Here is a 14,907-nt window from a genome sequence, read left to right as displayed (position 1 = left end):
TGTCTGGTGGGGGGATTTCATCCAGCTGTCCCCATCCTGGTGGGGTGAGGATGGTTTGAAGAAGCTGGCACCCATCCTCTGTAGCTTTGTGAATGGGAGCAGTGTGTGCTCCACAAAGCCACTCCTCCATCACAGCATTTCCTCTCTGGAAGGAACATCTCTCCCTCGCCGCAGTGTGTGACCTGCTCGCTGCCTGTTTCTTTCTGTGTCTGGGGTAGCCACCAGTGTCAGGTCTGTGCCATGACGAGGTTCCTGTCCCCACTGGTGTTGGGCACCAGCCGCTCACAGAGGGATGCAGAGCAAACAAATGGGCCCCTGTTTCCGAAAGTCACTTCCTGTTTTCCTACACACCTCTAAAGGCACTTCCCGTCCCTTGGCCTGGCCAGAAGTTCATCATTCTGCCAAAAGGGTGGCAAGGGCAGATGCTTCTCATCCCAGAGCAACTGAAGGGGAGTAAGGAATTAATGTTCCTCAGGGACACAAGCAGGGGTGGTGGGAGCTCCCGGGTGAGAAGCCCTTGTGTCCCACTGCCAGCGTGACATTTACATTGGTCCTTTTTCATCTTCTCCTATTTTCCCCATTTTTTTTTCTCCTATTCCTCCACTGAGTCTTTCTCATTCCATCTGTTTGGTTATAACTGTCCTGGAGCTTCAACTTTGATTGTGCATCCCCACAGATGTGCAAGAGCTTTGGGAGAAAAGAGCTCTTCCATTTACAGTAGGATGCTACATCCTAAAATCTGATTTCTCTCTTGCCTTGTCCTTTCTGCCTGTCTTCTCTTATCATCCTCCTGGTTTTTATTCCATCTGTAAAGGCAAGAATGGCAACAGGATGCACAGCGTACAGCCATGCACTGCAGGCATCAGGATGATGTCAGATCAAGAAACCCCAACTCAAACATAACACCACAGATCAGAAGGAAAATCCCCAAGAAACAGGAAAGGCAGCACACAAAAGTGCCAGCAATAGGGTCACTCTGGTTGTATGAATAACCCCTAGAAACGGAAAAGGCAATGCACAAAAGTACCAGTAATAAAGTCACTTCAGCTGTGTTGAGTATGCACTGAATGAATGACTGTTCCTTCTGGTTAACACAACCTCAATACATTGTCCCTCAGAACGGAAATGCTTCCCAAAGTCTGTGGGATGTAAAAGCAAAGAAGTTTCCCTGTAGGAACATGTTAATTTTGCATTTTAAACACCATCACATCAGAGACATTTCTACATGTGTTTAACTTGTCATTTAAACTGGAATCTCAAACTGCAAGTCTCCTCTAAGGGGAGTGCTTGTAACACTTTTGGTAGCTCACACATGTGCTATGTGAGCCAGGAGGAGGAGGAGGAGGAGGAGAGCAGCCTTATTCCCCAGCTGCTTTTCCTGGCTTATTTGGAGGCAGCATCCCCTGGGGCCCAGCTCCCAGGATGGCAGCCTGGCTGTTTGCCCAGTCTTAGTCATGTCTCGCTGTGGGGAGACAGGAGTAAGCTTTTAGGACCATGTCTATGTGCACTTGGAATTCAAAGAAAGATGACAGCTCTTCCTGAAGGGATGAGAGCTGGGATGTTTTCACAGGTTTGATTTTTCTTTATGAATAAAAGGAGTGCTTGCAGGTCTGCAAGTACCCATAAATTCTGCTGAACCCTGTGAGACACTATGTAGTCACTTAACTGTAGAGGGCTCAGTGAATCAAAGCCCTGGTGTCCTTTCCCTTTCTTCCCACTCTTATAAATAAAGCTTGGCTGGAGCTTAACCATCCCTTCAGTCCTGCATCATGTTTACTGTCCCCCTTGCTGAGCACTGTCCCCATTGTGACCTGAGGGGCTTAACAAGTTTACTCCAATGGAGAGGCATCTATGCTGACTGAGCTCCATAAAAAGATGCTGAGATTGGGAATAAAATCATGCTGTTATTGGTGGAGCCAACAGATAAAGCTTGAAAAGCACAAAGGGCTGTAGAATAAGAGTCTGGTTTTGCATAACTGTTTCCCAGGGTTATGCACCAACAGCTGTTGGGGGCTTTGCTACCTGCTGGAGAGCAGCAGGGATCCTACTTCTCTTCCCTTTTGCTCTTCCTCACTGTTCCTTCTGTTCTCTTCCCCAATCAGACAGTCAGCAAACTGGCCATCCAGGAGGCCAATGTCTCAGCCATGTACAAGTGTATTGCCTCTAATAAAGTGGGTCGAGATGAGCGGCTGATCTACTTCTATGTGACGAGTGAGTACTGTAAAATCCCATCCTGCTGCACCAGCCAAAGTCTCTGCTTGAAACAGGCAGGTCCCTAGAGCTGTCAGGTCCTGCCATTCACACTTAGGATCTTCAACAGCAACTGGAAAGCCAGCAGGAAAGCAGGGCTAACCCAGAGCTTTTCTGGGTGGCAAATGCCTGAAGCCCTGGCAGCAGATAGCACAGGCAGAATTTGGCAGGCAGACCTGGGAACGAGCCAGCACTGCCTGTGCCTAGGTCCTGAAGCAGCCCTGGCAGGTCCTGGGCAGGTCTTGGGCTGGGGACATCCCACTGGCTCAGGCCCAGGCAGCTCCCTGGTCTGGGGATGTGTCTGGTCCAAGAGCATCCTCTAGTGGCACTGCCCGACCCTATCCCAGGCCAGGTCCCGCTGGCCCCAGCCCCCGGCAGTTATCCCACGGGATTTTGGTAGTGGGAGGAAGCTGAGTTTGTAGGAACCAGGGCCCAGCGGCGTGGGCTGGAGTCATGGCCCATAGGGGGCTGTATGAGCCTCCTGCCAGTGGTACCCCGTTCTGGTGGGAGCCTGTCCCTCTCTGCTGAGACAGGGAGCCTAGCAAGAGCACAGAAGAAGTTTATCCTATGGAATGAGAATTCCATAATGAAATTCCCAGCCCAAAAGGCTGGGCTCATGGCCTTTGTGGTAGTACCTGGGCTGTCAGAGCCACCAGCTGTTGTGAAGCCAGACGAACATCTTCAGTCACTGCTTCAGTAATGCTCTCTTTGTTGTTGTCCAGGCTGCTTGCACTTGTGGAAGTAGGCATGTGTGCAAAACAGAATGCTGCAGCTGAGCTGGGAGCAGTAAGAGCCGAATTCAGACCTTCCTGGCTTGTTTCATTTGTGACCCTATCTTAATTTCACCCTCAGACTTGAGCATGTCCCATAGCACTCTCTGGGCTTGAGCTGTGGCTGCCAGGAGTTTGCATGTCACAGTTCTGGTCTACTGTGGTTTCCTTTACTCTGGCTGAGGACAGGCAGATCTCCAAAAGTTGAGCCCAGGGAGACAATTTCATTGTGTCTGGCAGCTCAGCCATGAAAACTCATTCATATGTTCATTTCCTTCCTGAAAGCCATTCCAGATGGGTTTGAGATTGAGTCGCAGCCCTCAGAAGAGCCCATAGAGGGGCAGGACCTACAGCTGAGCTGCAATGCAGACAACTACACCTATGAGAACCTGCAGTGGTATCGGCTGAACCTCTCCAAGCTCCACGATGAAGAGGGCAACCCCCTCGTGCTGGACTGTAAGAACGTCCACCACTATGCCACCAAGATGCAGGGGGAGCTGCGCTTCCAGCCTGACTCCAACGATGCGACCTTGCTGCTCACCATCCCAAACATCTCCCTGGATGAGGAGGGAGATTATGTGTGTGAGGTGCAGAACAGGAAGACCCGGGAGAAACACTGCCACAAGAAATACATCTCTGTGCAGGGTGAGGGTCCACAGGGCTGGCGGGAGTGACAGAGGAGAGCTGGTGCTCTTGCTGCCATCAGGTCCCCAGTCCATCCCCAGGGGAAGCCACACAAGCAAGCTAAACTCAAGGTGGCAAAGGCAGGGCATCTGGGTTCTCAAGACATCCTTCAGCAGGGGTCAGAGACCCAAAGCCCCCCAGGAACACAGATATTCTTTTGATCAATCAGTTTCCCGTTTTCCCCTCCTCCTCTTTGTGCTGCTCCTCCAGCCCTGGAGATCCCCCGCCTCAAGCAGAACCTGACAGACATTTGGGTGAATGTCAGCGATTCCATAGAGATGCGCTGTAAGGTGGACGGCAACCACGTTCCTGAAATCAGCTGGTACAAAGACGAGAAACTGGTGGAAGAAGTGTCAGGTACAGTGGGCTGGGGGTGGGTCACAGGCAGGGGGTTATGTCCAGCATCTGGAGAGCTGGACACTGCTGGCTTCTGGGAGTTGCTGTGCCCGGATAAAGGCACCTGTTCTCTGAATCATCTAGACCCTGGTTTTAATCACATTCTGTCCTAATTTTATGCAGTCTCACTGGCCAAGTCTATGCCCTAGGGTCTGGCTCAACACTGTCTGTGCTTGTGCACATTCAGCAGGAGAGCAGGGAGAGAGAAATAATTCATGTTCTTACTCTCAGCCCAGTGCCTGGCATCTCTGAGTATGCAGGGACTGACCCAGATCTCATGGAAGGAACATGCAAAGGATCCAGAAACATTGCAGAGGGAAAGGAACAGGTTCTGAAGCTGAAGCAGAACTTTACACACCAGCTGAACTGCCTGGGCACTGTCCCTGTTCAGTATGTTCTGTGTGGGATTTGTACTCTCTATACACTGCCTGGGGAAAACCTCTCCAGGGTATTTCTGAGGCTGTAAGAGAAAAGCCTCTTCCAACTGGTGCATGTCATTCTGCCATCTAAAATGAATCAGCAGAAAAATGCAAGCCTTATTTTGAGCCTGAGTCCAGTGTACTAATCTTCCCTCCCTGTGAGTGACCACCACAACCCTCTGTGCCTTACAGGGATTGACCTGGCAGACTTCAACCAGAGGCTGAGCATTCAGAGGGTGAGGGAGGAGGATGCTGGCCTCTACCTGTGCAGCGTCTGCAATGCTAAGGGCTGTGTGAACTCCTCAGCCAGTGTCTCCGTGGAAGGTACCAGCAGCCACAACACTCCTGGGGATGTGAAGGGGTGGAATAGGAGTTATGGCCAAGCTCCCATGACTCTTCCCAGTGACAGTGGGAGGCAGTGAAAGCTCCTTGGCCTTGCTGGTGGCATAGTGTTCTCACAGGAGGATCTATAGTCCAGAGCATTTTTAGCTCAAGCAAACATGTCTCCAGTCACCCTATATCCTGAGGCAAGCCATAAGGAATGGCTGAGTTGGAGCATGGAATGGGAATCCCTGAAGCTATGATTTCCCTTCCATTCCACAGGCTCTGATGACAGGACAAATGTGGAGATTGTCATCCTGATTGGGACTGGAGTTATTGCTGTTTTCTTCTGGATCTTACTTATTCTCATCTTCTGCAACATCAAGAGGGTATGTGACTGTCAGTGGCCCAGGCAGGGGAGGTGGCATATCAGGACTTGGGACATCACACCAGTGCTGTGATGTGGGGGGTGCATGACAGCACCTGCTAAAAGGAGGTCATTAGTGATGCTTCCAGTTCTCACTGCCAAGGACAGGGTGAGTAAGCACTATGTTAAAGGAGGTGACAGGGAAGAGCCTTTGCTTGAGGGGGTAGCAGGTTAAGGCAGGCAAAGAATCAAAATCCCATCTGGGGGTCAGCACCCAGGACAAGGAGGGCACCTCCTCACCCTTTGTGTTGGCTGGTTCCTGCAGCCGGCCCACGCAGACATCAAGACAGGCTACCTCTCCATCATCATGGACCCTGGCGAGGTGCCCTTGGAGGAGCAGTGCGAGTACCTGCCCTATGATTCCAGCAAGTGGGAGTTCCCACGAGACCGCCTGCGCTTGGGTGAGCCAGACCCCCTCCCTCCCCCTGCACGCTGCAGCCAGGGCTTCCCACCAGTCCTACAAACTCACTCTTCAGATTTCTTAACACACCTCTGGGTATTTAATGCTTTCTCTCTGCCTCAGGATTCCCATCCTCTTCCCCAGGCTGTCCCTAAAGCCCAGCTGTGCCTGGGAAATCTCTTTACATCTGACTGTAGACAGGTTGGAGACAGCTGTAAGCCCAGACTTCTTTAGTGTATCCACACAGATATTACTGAAGACAGAAGACCCCTGGGGATGGTTTAAAACACATCCCCATGTTTTCCAAGTGGGTGTCTGGACAGAACAGCCCAGTTCACAGCAGGTACCCCGAGTTCAGGATTAGGATTGCATCCATTATTGTCCTCATGCCTGCAGCCTCTTCCCTCTGGCAGAGTATAAAGGGCAGCACACTACCTTTGAGGCACAGAGCATATTAGTCCTGGCTGCTGTGCTGCAAGGGGTCGTTTACCTTTCCCACACACAACAACTTGTTGCTCGAGGGCAACAAGCATCCCCTCACTTCTGCATAGCCATTTCCTTCCTCTGCTTTGTCCATGCCAGCTCTGTCTCAGTTCTTCCCATCGTCCTTTCTCTTATTCTCACCATCACAGCAAGCAGCCACCTGAAAGGGCACATGTTCCACTCTTCCTTTGCCTTTATGATGTTTTTTCTTTCTTCTTCCCATGATTTCCTGTTGGGAATTTTGTTTTCCTTCATTCTATTCTGTCTTTTCTACACCTGCCTTTCTTCACACTTACTCTCCTTGTCCACAGGTAAAGTCCTAGGTCATGGTGCCTTCGGAAAGGTGGTGGAAGCATCAGCATTTGGGATCAACAAAAGTAACAGCTGTGAGACTGTAGCAGTCAAAATGCTGAAAGGTATGTGAACAGTGTAGCAAAACATGCAATGTGTGTAGACCACAATTAATGAGGCACTTGCCAGGGAGCATTCACCCTGTAAATGCCTATCTTTTAATTAATGGCTTCTTGGCCTCAACACAGTTGATCCTCTTGGGCTCCATTCAGCTGCACTGGGAGGCTGAAGTGGCAGAACAGACAGCAAGGACTTGGGGAACTCAACTTTCAAGGAAATTTAGCTGTCTGCAAAGGCAAAGAATGAAATCTGTCTCAAAGGATGAACAACAATCCAGAGCCCCTCATTGGCATGCACTGAAGGAAGTGTAGCTCCCAAATGCCTTCTTCCAAATGTGCCTGAATTTTGTGTTTATGGGCCAGATCCAGAGCTGGGTAAGGAAGCAGGTATCCAGCTCTGAGGGCTAAATTGGCTTTTCACCCAAAGTCTATCCAGAGTGAGATTTTAAACTTTTATAGCCATGGTTTCAAACAGGCATGCAAAACATTATTGTGTAATTTGGCACCAAACAAAACACTGAGGCAGTCTCTGGCCAGAAGTAGCCTGTACATGGAAATGGTGTCATGGCTCATCGGAACAGTATTTACTGTTGTAAGTGTACAGATCATCTGCACAGCAGAGGGGAGCCTGGTTTGCAAGCTTGCTTTACATTTTTTTAAGGAAAGGCTCTCACCTGGCCCCTCAACTGCAGCTCAAGGAGTTTCTTTCTCACAGGCTAAATTTACAAACTCTCAAGTAAGACAAAATGCATATGAGGAGGCTGAGAAGTAAGAAAAATGCACACACAGCCATAGAACACACCCTGGGGGTAAAACAGAGGGTCAAGAATTGATGTGAATTGGACACTTGAGAGAAGATGTAGTACAGAGAAATGGCAGGAGCATGACACTGTGTTTGCTATTGAAGAGGAATCATCAAAAGATATCTGTGTTTGAATTGAGACAGCTCCTATCTTCAATTGTGATAAAAAGAATCAGATGTCTTTTGTTCATAATTTTCTTTCAAATTGTTTCATGGTTCGTTATCTCTGTTTGGAGGCCAAAAGGGCAGAGATTCAAACGGGTACATCCCAATGAAAGTCTCAAGTGATGTTTTTCACTGCACAACTATCATAAAGAAAAATCTGTTGGGCACAGATTGTGTTGTCCTTTGTTCTGGTTCACTGCACTTACAGAGAGCACCCTGTGTGTTACAGCAGGGATCCTGGGATCTCCAGAAAAGGCTCAACATTTCATGTGGGAACATGCAATAACAAAATGTACTGAGGCTTTGAGGTCACAGCTTCCTCAGCAAGACTCACATTAACACACTGCTAGAGAAAGGTGGTGAGGGGGAGTGAAAAGCTGTGAGGAGGTGTCATGACATGGTCTGTGTGTTTCCAGAGGGGGCTACTGCAAGCGAGCACAAGGCACTGATGTCAGAGCTGAAGATCCTCATTCACATCGGGAATCACCTCAACGTGGTGAATTTGCTGGGTGCCTGTACCAAACCCAATGGTAAGTATTCCAGGGCAGCAGGCTGTGCCTGCTCATGAAAATCAGAGCTTGTCCCCTCTGTCTTTTTGCTGTGTGATCACACTGTGGGGAAGTCATTAGTGTGTTTGTGTGCACTTAAAGCAGATGTCACAGCTCAGCACGGCTGCACATAACACAAGCTGTGGCAAATTCTGACCATCTCAAGCCCTTACCTCTTGCCCTAACCTTTGGTCTCTTCTCACCAGGTCCACTCATGGTTATTGTTGAGTTCTGCAAGTATGGAAACCTCTCCAACTACCTGCGGACCAAGAGGGAAGGATTCAGTCCTTACAGAGTGAGTAACTTCCTTTGCCCCTAGGGACCTGTCCCTTGTCTAGGGAAGGAAGACATGCAGCCTAATACATGCTCTGACAATGTGACAAAGATGCCCTCTGTCCTTCTTTCTGCAATGGTGGATGCTTCCAGGCCAGAAATACAGTTTAAGAGCAGGAAGAGGCTGTGCAGCTCATGGGTGCCAGGGTTACAGTGTGCATTGCCTGCTGAGAGTTTGGGTTTGGTCCCTTTTTTGGCCAGGAGAAGTCTCCCAGGCTGCGCATTCAGGTGCAGTCCATCGTGCAGGCAGTGAGAGCAGACAGGAGGAGCCGCTCTGGGACCAGCGACAGCGCCATCTTCCACCGCTTCCTGATGCACAAGAGCTGCACGGCACTGCCCATCCAGGAAGGTAACACACCAGCCTTGGCAGCTGCCCCTCACCTGGACCACCAAAACTATGCTACACTTGGCTAACCTGGGGAATGGGCAGGGAATATCAGTGGGGAGCAGGGACCCTGCCTTGGAACAGATCACTGTTACATGGCAATTTCCTGAACAGGGCTAGTCTATCATCTGTTGTCTCTTGTAATAGACACCAGAAACCCAGAAAGGAGAATAAATCCCTTTGGGTATTTTAGCCTGAAAAAGGAGAACTGAGAGGGATCTTGTTGAGTCCTCCCTAGGACAGAAATAATAAGCTGACATTCAAGGCCCCTTCCAGTCCTGTTCCCCACAACTCATGTCTGACATGTGCTGGAGGCTGGACTCTTTCTCCTCACACTTTAGCAGGTCCCTGTCTTGTGCCTTCTGCTACCTAAGCAGAAAATCTTTGAGAGGAGCTGATTATTCCAGTTAGGACCGAAGACTAACTGTATTTCACTGAGAAACTGGCTGTATCCTGCAGACCCAGAGAGAAGCAAAGAGAACAACAGATTGCCAATTGTTTAATGATTTTCTGTTACTTCTGGACAGTGGATGACTTGTGGCAAAGTCCCTTGACAATGGAAGACCTCATCTGTTACAGCTTCCAGGTAGCACGTGGCATGGAATTCCTGGCATCCCGAAAGGTGAGTTCAGCCTTTCCTTTGCTCACTTGATCTTTTGTGCATGCCTGATGATAGACACCTGGCTATAGCTACCTTCCAAGGTGACACACAGAAATTCAGTGATCTGCCTCACACTCCTCAAGAAATCTGAGACAGATATATGTACACAAAGCTGGGAAATAAGTTCCCTTGCACTTCAACCTCTCCTTAACCATCCCTTTTTGAAACGTTTATCTTTAGCTTCTTCCAATTTCCACCATTCCTCCATTACAGCTCAGGCTTATGGGAGAAGGGAGGTGCTGTACACTTTCTGATTGCGGTTTCTCTCTCTCTCTTATTTTGCCCCTTCTTCTTTGTGTGCCCTCAGTGCATCCACAGAGACCTGGCGGCTCGCAATATCCTGCTGTCAGAAAACAACGTGGTAAAGATTTGTGACTTTGGCCTGGCCAGGGACATCTACAAGGACCCCGACTATGTCAGGAAAGGCAGTGTGAGTGCCATTTTCCCAAACCCTTTACAGATTAGGCCCCCTTGATGAAAAGATGAAAAAGCACGAGTGAATTACATGCATGACTGGGACCAGAAGCCATTGGACCAATGACACATGTCCTGTCCTCTTCCACCAGGAGATCTCTGTCTCCTTCCTTCTGCCCCTCAGCCTGTCATTAACTTACTCCTCCTAATACTCTTTCATCCCCCTTTTAATACCTCTGTCCCTCTCTCTGACCTAACCAATTCCTTCATCAAGAGGGGAGCAGGGCTATTGGCTCTGATTTCCTTTCATCCATTTCATCCCTTTGCTACAAGAAGGGATGTCCTGGGTCATGTTCCCAACTGAACATTTGTGCCTTGCCTCTCCCTCCTTCAGGCCCGTCTCCCACTGAAGTGGATGGCTCCAGAAAGCATCTTTGACAAGGTCTACACTACCCAGAGTGATGTCTGGTCTTTTGGGGTCCTTCTCTGGGAAATCTTCTCATTAGGTGAGTGCTAATGAGGGTCTCATGCTGCTGAGGGAGATACCTCTGCCCACATATCAGTTTGTGGGTGAGTCTGTGCAAGACAGACATTCTGAAGCAGATCTAAGGACTGATGGGAAGTGACATCGATATAGGCAAAAAAAAATATGGAGGCCATATCCACCTATGAACAGAGTGATGGGGACACAGGCATGCAGAGGTAGCCTCCAGGTCACTGAGGCAGAGAAGCCTGACTCAGGCAGCACCAAGGATTGGGCTGTGTATGAGTAGTGACCACATGTCTCTATTCTGGGATGAAGAGCAGTCTCAAAAGGACTGGTTTCTGATGGCACATTTCATGTTCCCTCCCTTCTCTGAACCTTCTTTAGGGGCATCTCCATATCCTGGAGTCCAGATCAATGAGGAGTTCTGCCAGAGGCTCAAAGATGGTACCAGAATGAGAGCCCCAGAGTATGCCACAGCAGAAATGTGAGTCAGAAACCTCAAGGATTCCAGCATTGGTCAGAGCAGAGGCCTCCCTGGGAGGGCAGAAACCTATCAGATCCCAGCATAGGGCAGAACATCCTCTGTGGGATGCAGACCTTGAGCCAGGGTAGGGGATGAGCCAACACATCCTTCACTCTAGGCCATTGCCTGGAGAACAAGGCAGATGGGTTCTGATAAGAGCTCTCTAAGTGTCCTTGTCTAAGGATGGGTCTATAGGTGAGCACTGTGCTTTCCTGCTCTGAAGGGTATCAGAAGGGTCTGAATTAGCTCCTTGTTCCCTGTTATAATAAGTGTATAAATCAATCAACACCTTGCTAGTAAGTCCATCTGGCCAGTGTGCTGAGGGGGAGCAAGCTTTCCTTCACAGTGCAGGAACTGGCTGTCCCAGTGGGCACCATGTGGGATGGTGGGAGCTGTGGAGTGGGACAGGAGGGAATTTCTGTGGTGTAAAACCAGCATCTCTTCTTGGCAGCTACCGTATAATGCTGAGCTGCTGGCACGGCGATCCCAAGGAGAGACCAACTTTCTCTGACCTTGTGGAGATACTGGGCAACCTTCTTCAGGAAAACGTCCAGCAGGTGAAAACCTCTCTGTGTCCCTGCTCTGCTCCAGACAGCTCTTTCTTCTGTCACCAGCTCCCTCACTGTGTCCTCAGCTGACTCCATGGTCAATGCAATACATTTGTGCAGGCCACCAATAACACAGATATTCCTGGGTCAGAGGTCTGTTTCCCAGAGTTGTTGGAAAACTCATTTCTGAAACAGCCTTTTAGCTGCATCCTCATAAAACTCTGCTCCTTGCAGGGCAGAAGCCCTCTCAGTCGTCATTCTAGTACTTCCATCTTAATCCCCAGATGATTATTTGAAATTCTTCAGCTGAGTCAAGGCCCTGGTACTTCTGCCTCCCACATGCCTCCATAATGGAAACCAGTACTTAACCAGGGTTTCTGAAACTGTCCTCAGATTGAAATGTCAGGGCCATGTGAAGCAAACAACTGTTACATTACAGCAGTCAGTAATACAGATTTCTTTGAATGTATTACTAATCACTTCCATGTGGTACTCACCAGGACATTTAACTGTGACGAGCGTGCAGCTTTGATTTTAACTTTTTCTTGATGTTGCCTTTCAGAAAATGATAGCTAAATGCCTGAGTACTGTCTCATCCTACCGTTCCTGACTTTAACATTTCAGCACTGGTTCCCAGCACAGGCATGACTAAGCCACAAATGACATTGCCCTGGAGGACAGTACTCTATCCATGTAAACTGGAGAATTATGGGATTATTATGGGCAGTTGTTTTCCTGCTCACACACACCTCCATGCATTACTTACTGCTACTTAACACAAAGGTCATAGAAATCTCCAGCCAGATATTTTGTCCTAGAGAAATAAAATTTATAAAGCAGAAATTTTCCTTCTAAGCTCTGACAGCTTCTGCCTGCAGAGCCTTTTCTTGTGGGGAATTCTTGTAACGCCATTTACTGTTCTTCCCAGCAGGAAGGGAAAGATTACATCCCGCTGAATGACTCTCACAGCTCAGAAGATGATGGTTTCTCCCAGGTGCCTTCCTCTGCCCAGCAAAACTCAGATGAAGAGGACTTCGACATGAGGATACGCTGCCACAGCCTAGCAGCAAGGTGAATCCCCTCCAAAAAGGGAAGAGAGCCTAGCAGGCAGTGAGCAGCCTGACCTGTAAGGGAACCCGAGGGATATGGGGAGAACCCAGATGTTCGGAAAATCCCAGGTGATAAGGTGCGATCCAAGCATTTAGGCCAATAGCTTCTTGCTTATTAAAGCAAAATTACTTTATTTTGCTCACGAGGACGTGCTGATTTGTAAGCCTATCACATTCCTTTTTTTCCTCCAGTTATGCTGCCAGAGTGTCATGTAAGGAGCTTCATCCTCTCTATTCCTAACTGACCCAAACAATTAGTCCCAGGCCTCTCGCCTCTGGTGAACTATGACAATGTGATGACTGGGATCTATATGACATTTTCTGCTTATCCCACATGGAGGGAGAGGTTATTGGGGCCTGATTCAGTCAGTCTAGTCTCCACTGCAGAAGTAGTATGGGGTTAAGAGGTCTAAGATGACACCATTATCTTCTCCAAATACACCATTTGGATCATCCTCCTCCCTGCACACTTCAGTTTCACAGTGAGGAGGTTGAGTTCAGGTTCTGTTCATTCAGGATACTGACTCTTGTCTTTACTGAATACTCTCTGTTCCTGTTGGCAGATACTACAACTGCGTCTCATTCCCTGGTTGTTTGACTGGAGGAAATCAGATCAGGTGTCCATCCAGGATAAAGACATTTGAAGAGTTTCCCATGACACACACAATGTACAAGGCACACCCGGTGAGTAGTGGGGGGCAGTCTTTTCTGACACCTTTACCATTGAGACTGTGGAAGGAAGATCACTCCTATCTTATGTCAGTCTGTCTGTGTCATTCCTGTTCGGTCCATCCAGTCCTATGCACATTCATTTCTTCATCTGGCACACAGGGGTTTCTCTCCAGCACGGTTCATACTGCCTTAGTGAGGAACAGGGAGGTTAGATATGCAAACAGGGGGCCTGTAAAGGACCTCAGAGAAGAGCCTGCTCTTCATCCTCTCAAATTTGTGAACACAGCCTGGTTAAGCACACTGAAATCTTGCCAGGACTAGGTAAACCTAGAGTGCTTGTCTGCAGCTCCTGTATCTTGATCCACATGGCAGTGTGCAGTAGGGACCCTCCAGGTCTCTCTGAACTGGACTGGTACTGATATCTTCTCTAGCAGCAGAACTGAAGTAATACCTTTAGTCTCAGAGGGAAATATCACCTCTCACAGATTTGATGGTAATACATTTTCCAGGCAGGGAGCATTCTTTTGTTTGTTCCCCAAAAATGGCACCAAACCACACAAATCTTACCTTTTCCTGTGCTGCTTTTAAGAAGACACCTGAGAAAATCAGATATAACAAAACTATGGAGCATGCTGGTAAAGTGCTCCTACCCCTTCTTCCCCATCACACATACACACAATCTCATCTCTGGAATGATTTCTCCTCCCTTCCCACTCTGATCAGTTGACAGGGATGTTACTGATAACTCCTGTTGCTTCCTTCCAGGACAATCAGACAGACAGTGGCATGGTTCTGGCATCTGAGGAATTTGAGAGGATAGAAAACCGACACAGAAAAGAAGGTGGATTCAGGTACTCCTTAAGCCAAGCCACTGAGGCCTCCCTGCTGCCAAAGGCTGCACTGCTTGGAGCTTTCACCTGTGGGCTCTGAGCCAGACAAGTCCATGTACTCCTTAATGAGAGGCAAAACACAGGAAGAACAGACAAGCCTGCTGTTTTCTAGGGTTTAAAAATATAAACTGTGCCCATCAATGAGAATGTGCCTGTTAAGATAATGAGGCACAGTGGAGTGTCAGCATTAATGAGACTGTTAATACTTTTTGGCATTTTCTGGTGAAATGTATCAGTGCTTGCTCAAGCAGTGGCATATGGGATGGGCAGAAACTATATGGCTGCCACCTTCCTCAGCACTAACACATGGGGTACAGGGCCCTGATTTGATGCTGGAAGGATGGGACTGGCCTTAGGAATTCCCACATGCTGACATGGAGTCTGGCAGGTTGGCCTGGCACTCTCAGAGCTGAGGATGCTATGGATGGTTATGTCCTTGATCCAGGCTTTGAAAATGGGTGAGAATCTGCGCAGCTCATCTCTCCCAGAGCAGGCTGAGACCTTGTCTTTGTGACAGTGTGTTGAGCAAGCCATGACACCTCATATGTAGACAAGGCCAGTCCCAAGGCTCTTCCTAATCTCCTCTGCCTCCCAACATCAGATTGGACTGGTCATTGTCTTTTGTCTTAGCCATAGCCTTGTGGCCTTTCTGCTCTTGTATCAAACCATCTCCTGCATCTCCTCCTTGTCCTCTTTTCCCTAAGGCATGTTCCTGTCGTGTCCTATACCTGGTGTCCCATCTCCTGGAAAACACTACTCTTAAATCTCTTCTTAAATGTGTCCCTGCCCTTGCTCTTGTGATTTATTGCC

The 14,907-nt window shown here is 48.7% G+C and overlaps 1 protein-coding gene across 6 annotated transcripts in view; it reads left to right on the top strand.

The window, feature by feature from the left end:
• Positions 1-14,907, top strand: part of FLT4 (fms related receptor tyrosine kinase 4) — a 57,532-nt gene that overhangs the window by 38,191 nt on the left and 4,434 nt on the right. For 4 of the 6 annotated variants that reach the window (XM_062502559.1, XM_062502557.1, XM_062502562.1 and 1 more), the window contains exons 12-29: positions 2,103-2,211; positions 3,306-3,665; positions 3,915-4,061; positions 4,712-4,843; positions 5,123-5,229; positions 5,533-5,668; positions 6,462-6,566; positions 7,944-8,057; positions 8,282-8,370; positions 8,610-8,757; positions 9,321-9,415; positions 9,762-9,884; positions 10,263-10,374; positions 10,740-10,839; positions 11,330-11,435; positions 12,355-12,497; positions 13,099-13,219; positions 13,973-14,058. In XM_062502559.1, coding sequence (XP_062358543.1) covers positions 2,103-2,211; positions 3,306-3,665; positions 3,915-4,061; positions 4,712-4,843; positions 5,123-5,229; positions 5,533-5,668; positions 6,462-6,566; positions 7,944-8,057; positions 8,282-8,370; positions 8,610-8,757; positions 9,321-9,415; positions 9,762-9,884; positions 10,263-10,374; positions 10,740-10,839; positions 11,330-11,435; positions 12,355-12,497; positions 13,099-13,219; positions 13,973-14,058 — 2,333 coding nt within the window. The remainder of the gene's footprint in view (positions 1-2,102; positions 2,212-3,305; positions 3,666-3,914; positions 4,062-4,711; positions 4,844-5,122; positions 5,230-5,532; positions 5,669-6,461; positions 6,567-7,943; positions 8,058-8,281; positions 8,371-8,609; positions 8,758-9,320; positions 9,416-9,761; positions 9,885-10,262; positions 10,375-10,739; positions 10,840-11,329; positions 11,436-12,354; positions 12,498-13,098; positions 13,220-13,972; positions 14,059-14,907) is intronic. The other 2 variants (XM_062502560.1, XM_062502558.1) reach the window with 1 other exon arrangement.

Source organism: Cinclus cinclus, chromosome 14, assembly GCF_963662255.1.
Source record: "Cinclus cinclus chromosome 14, bCinCin1.1, whole genome shotgun sequence".
In the NCBI taxonomy this organism is placed as follows: Eukaryota; Metazoa; Chordata; class Aves; order Passeriformes; family Cinclidae; genus Cinclus; species Cinclus cinclus.
The sequence above is the reverse complement of the archived record's forward strand: the minus strand, read 5'-3'. Positions and strand labels throughout refer to the sequence as shown.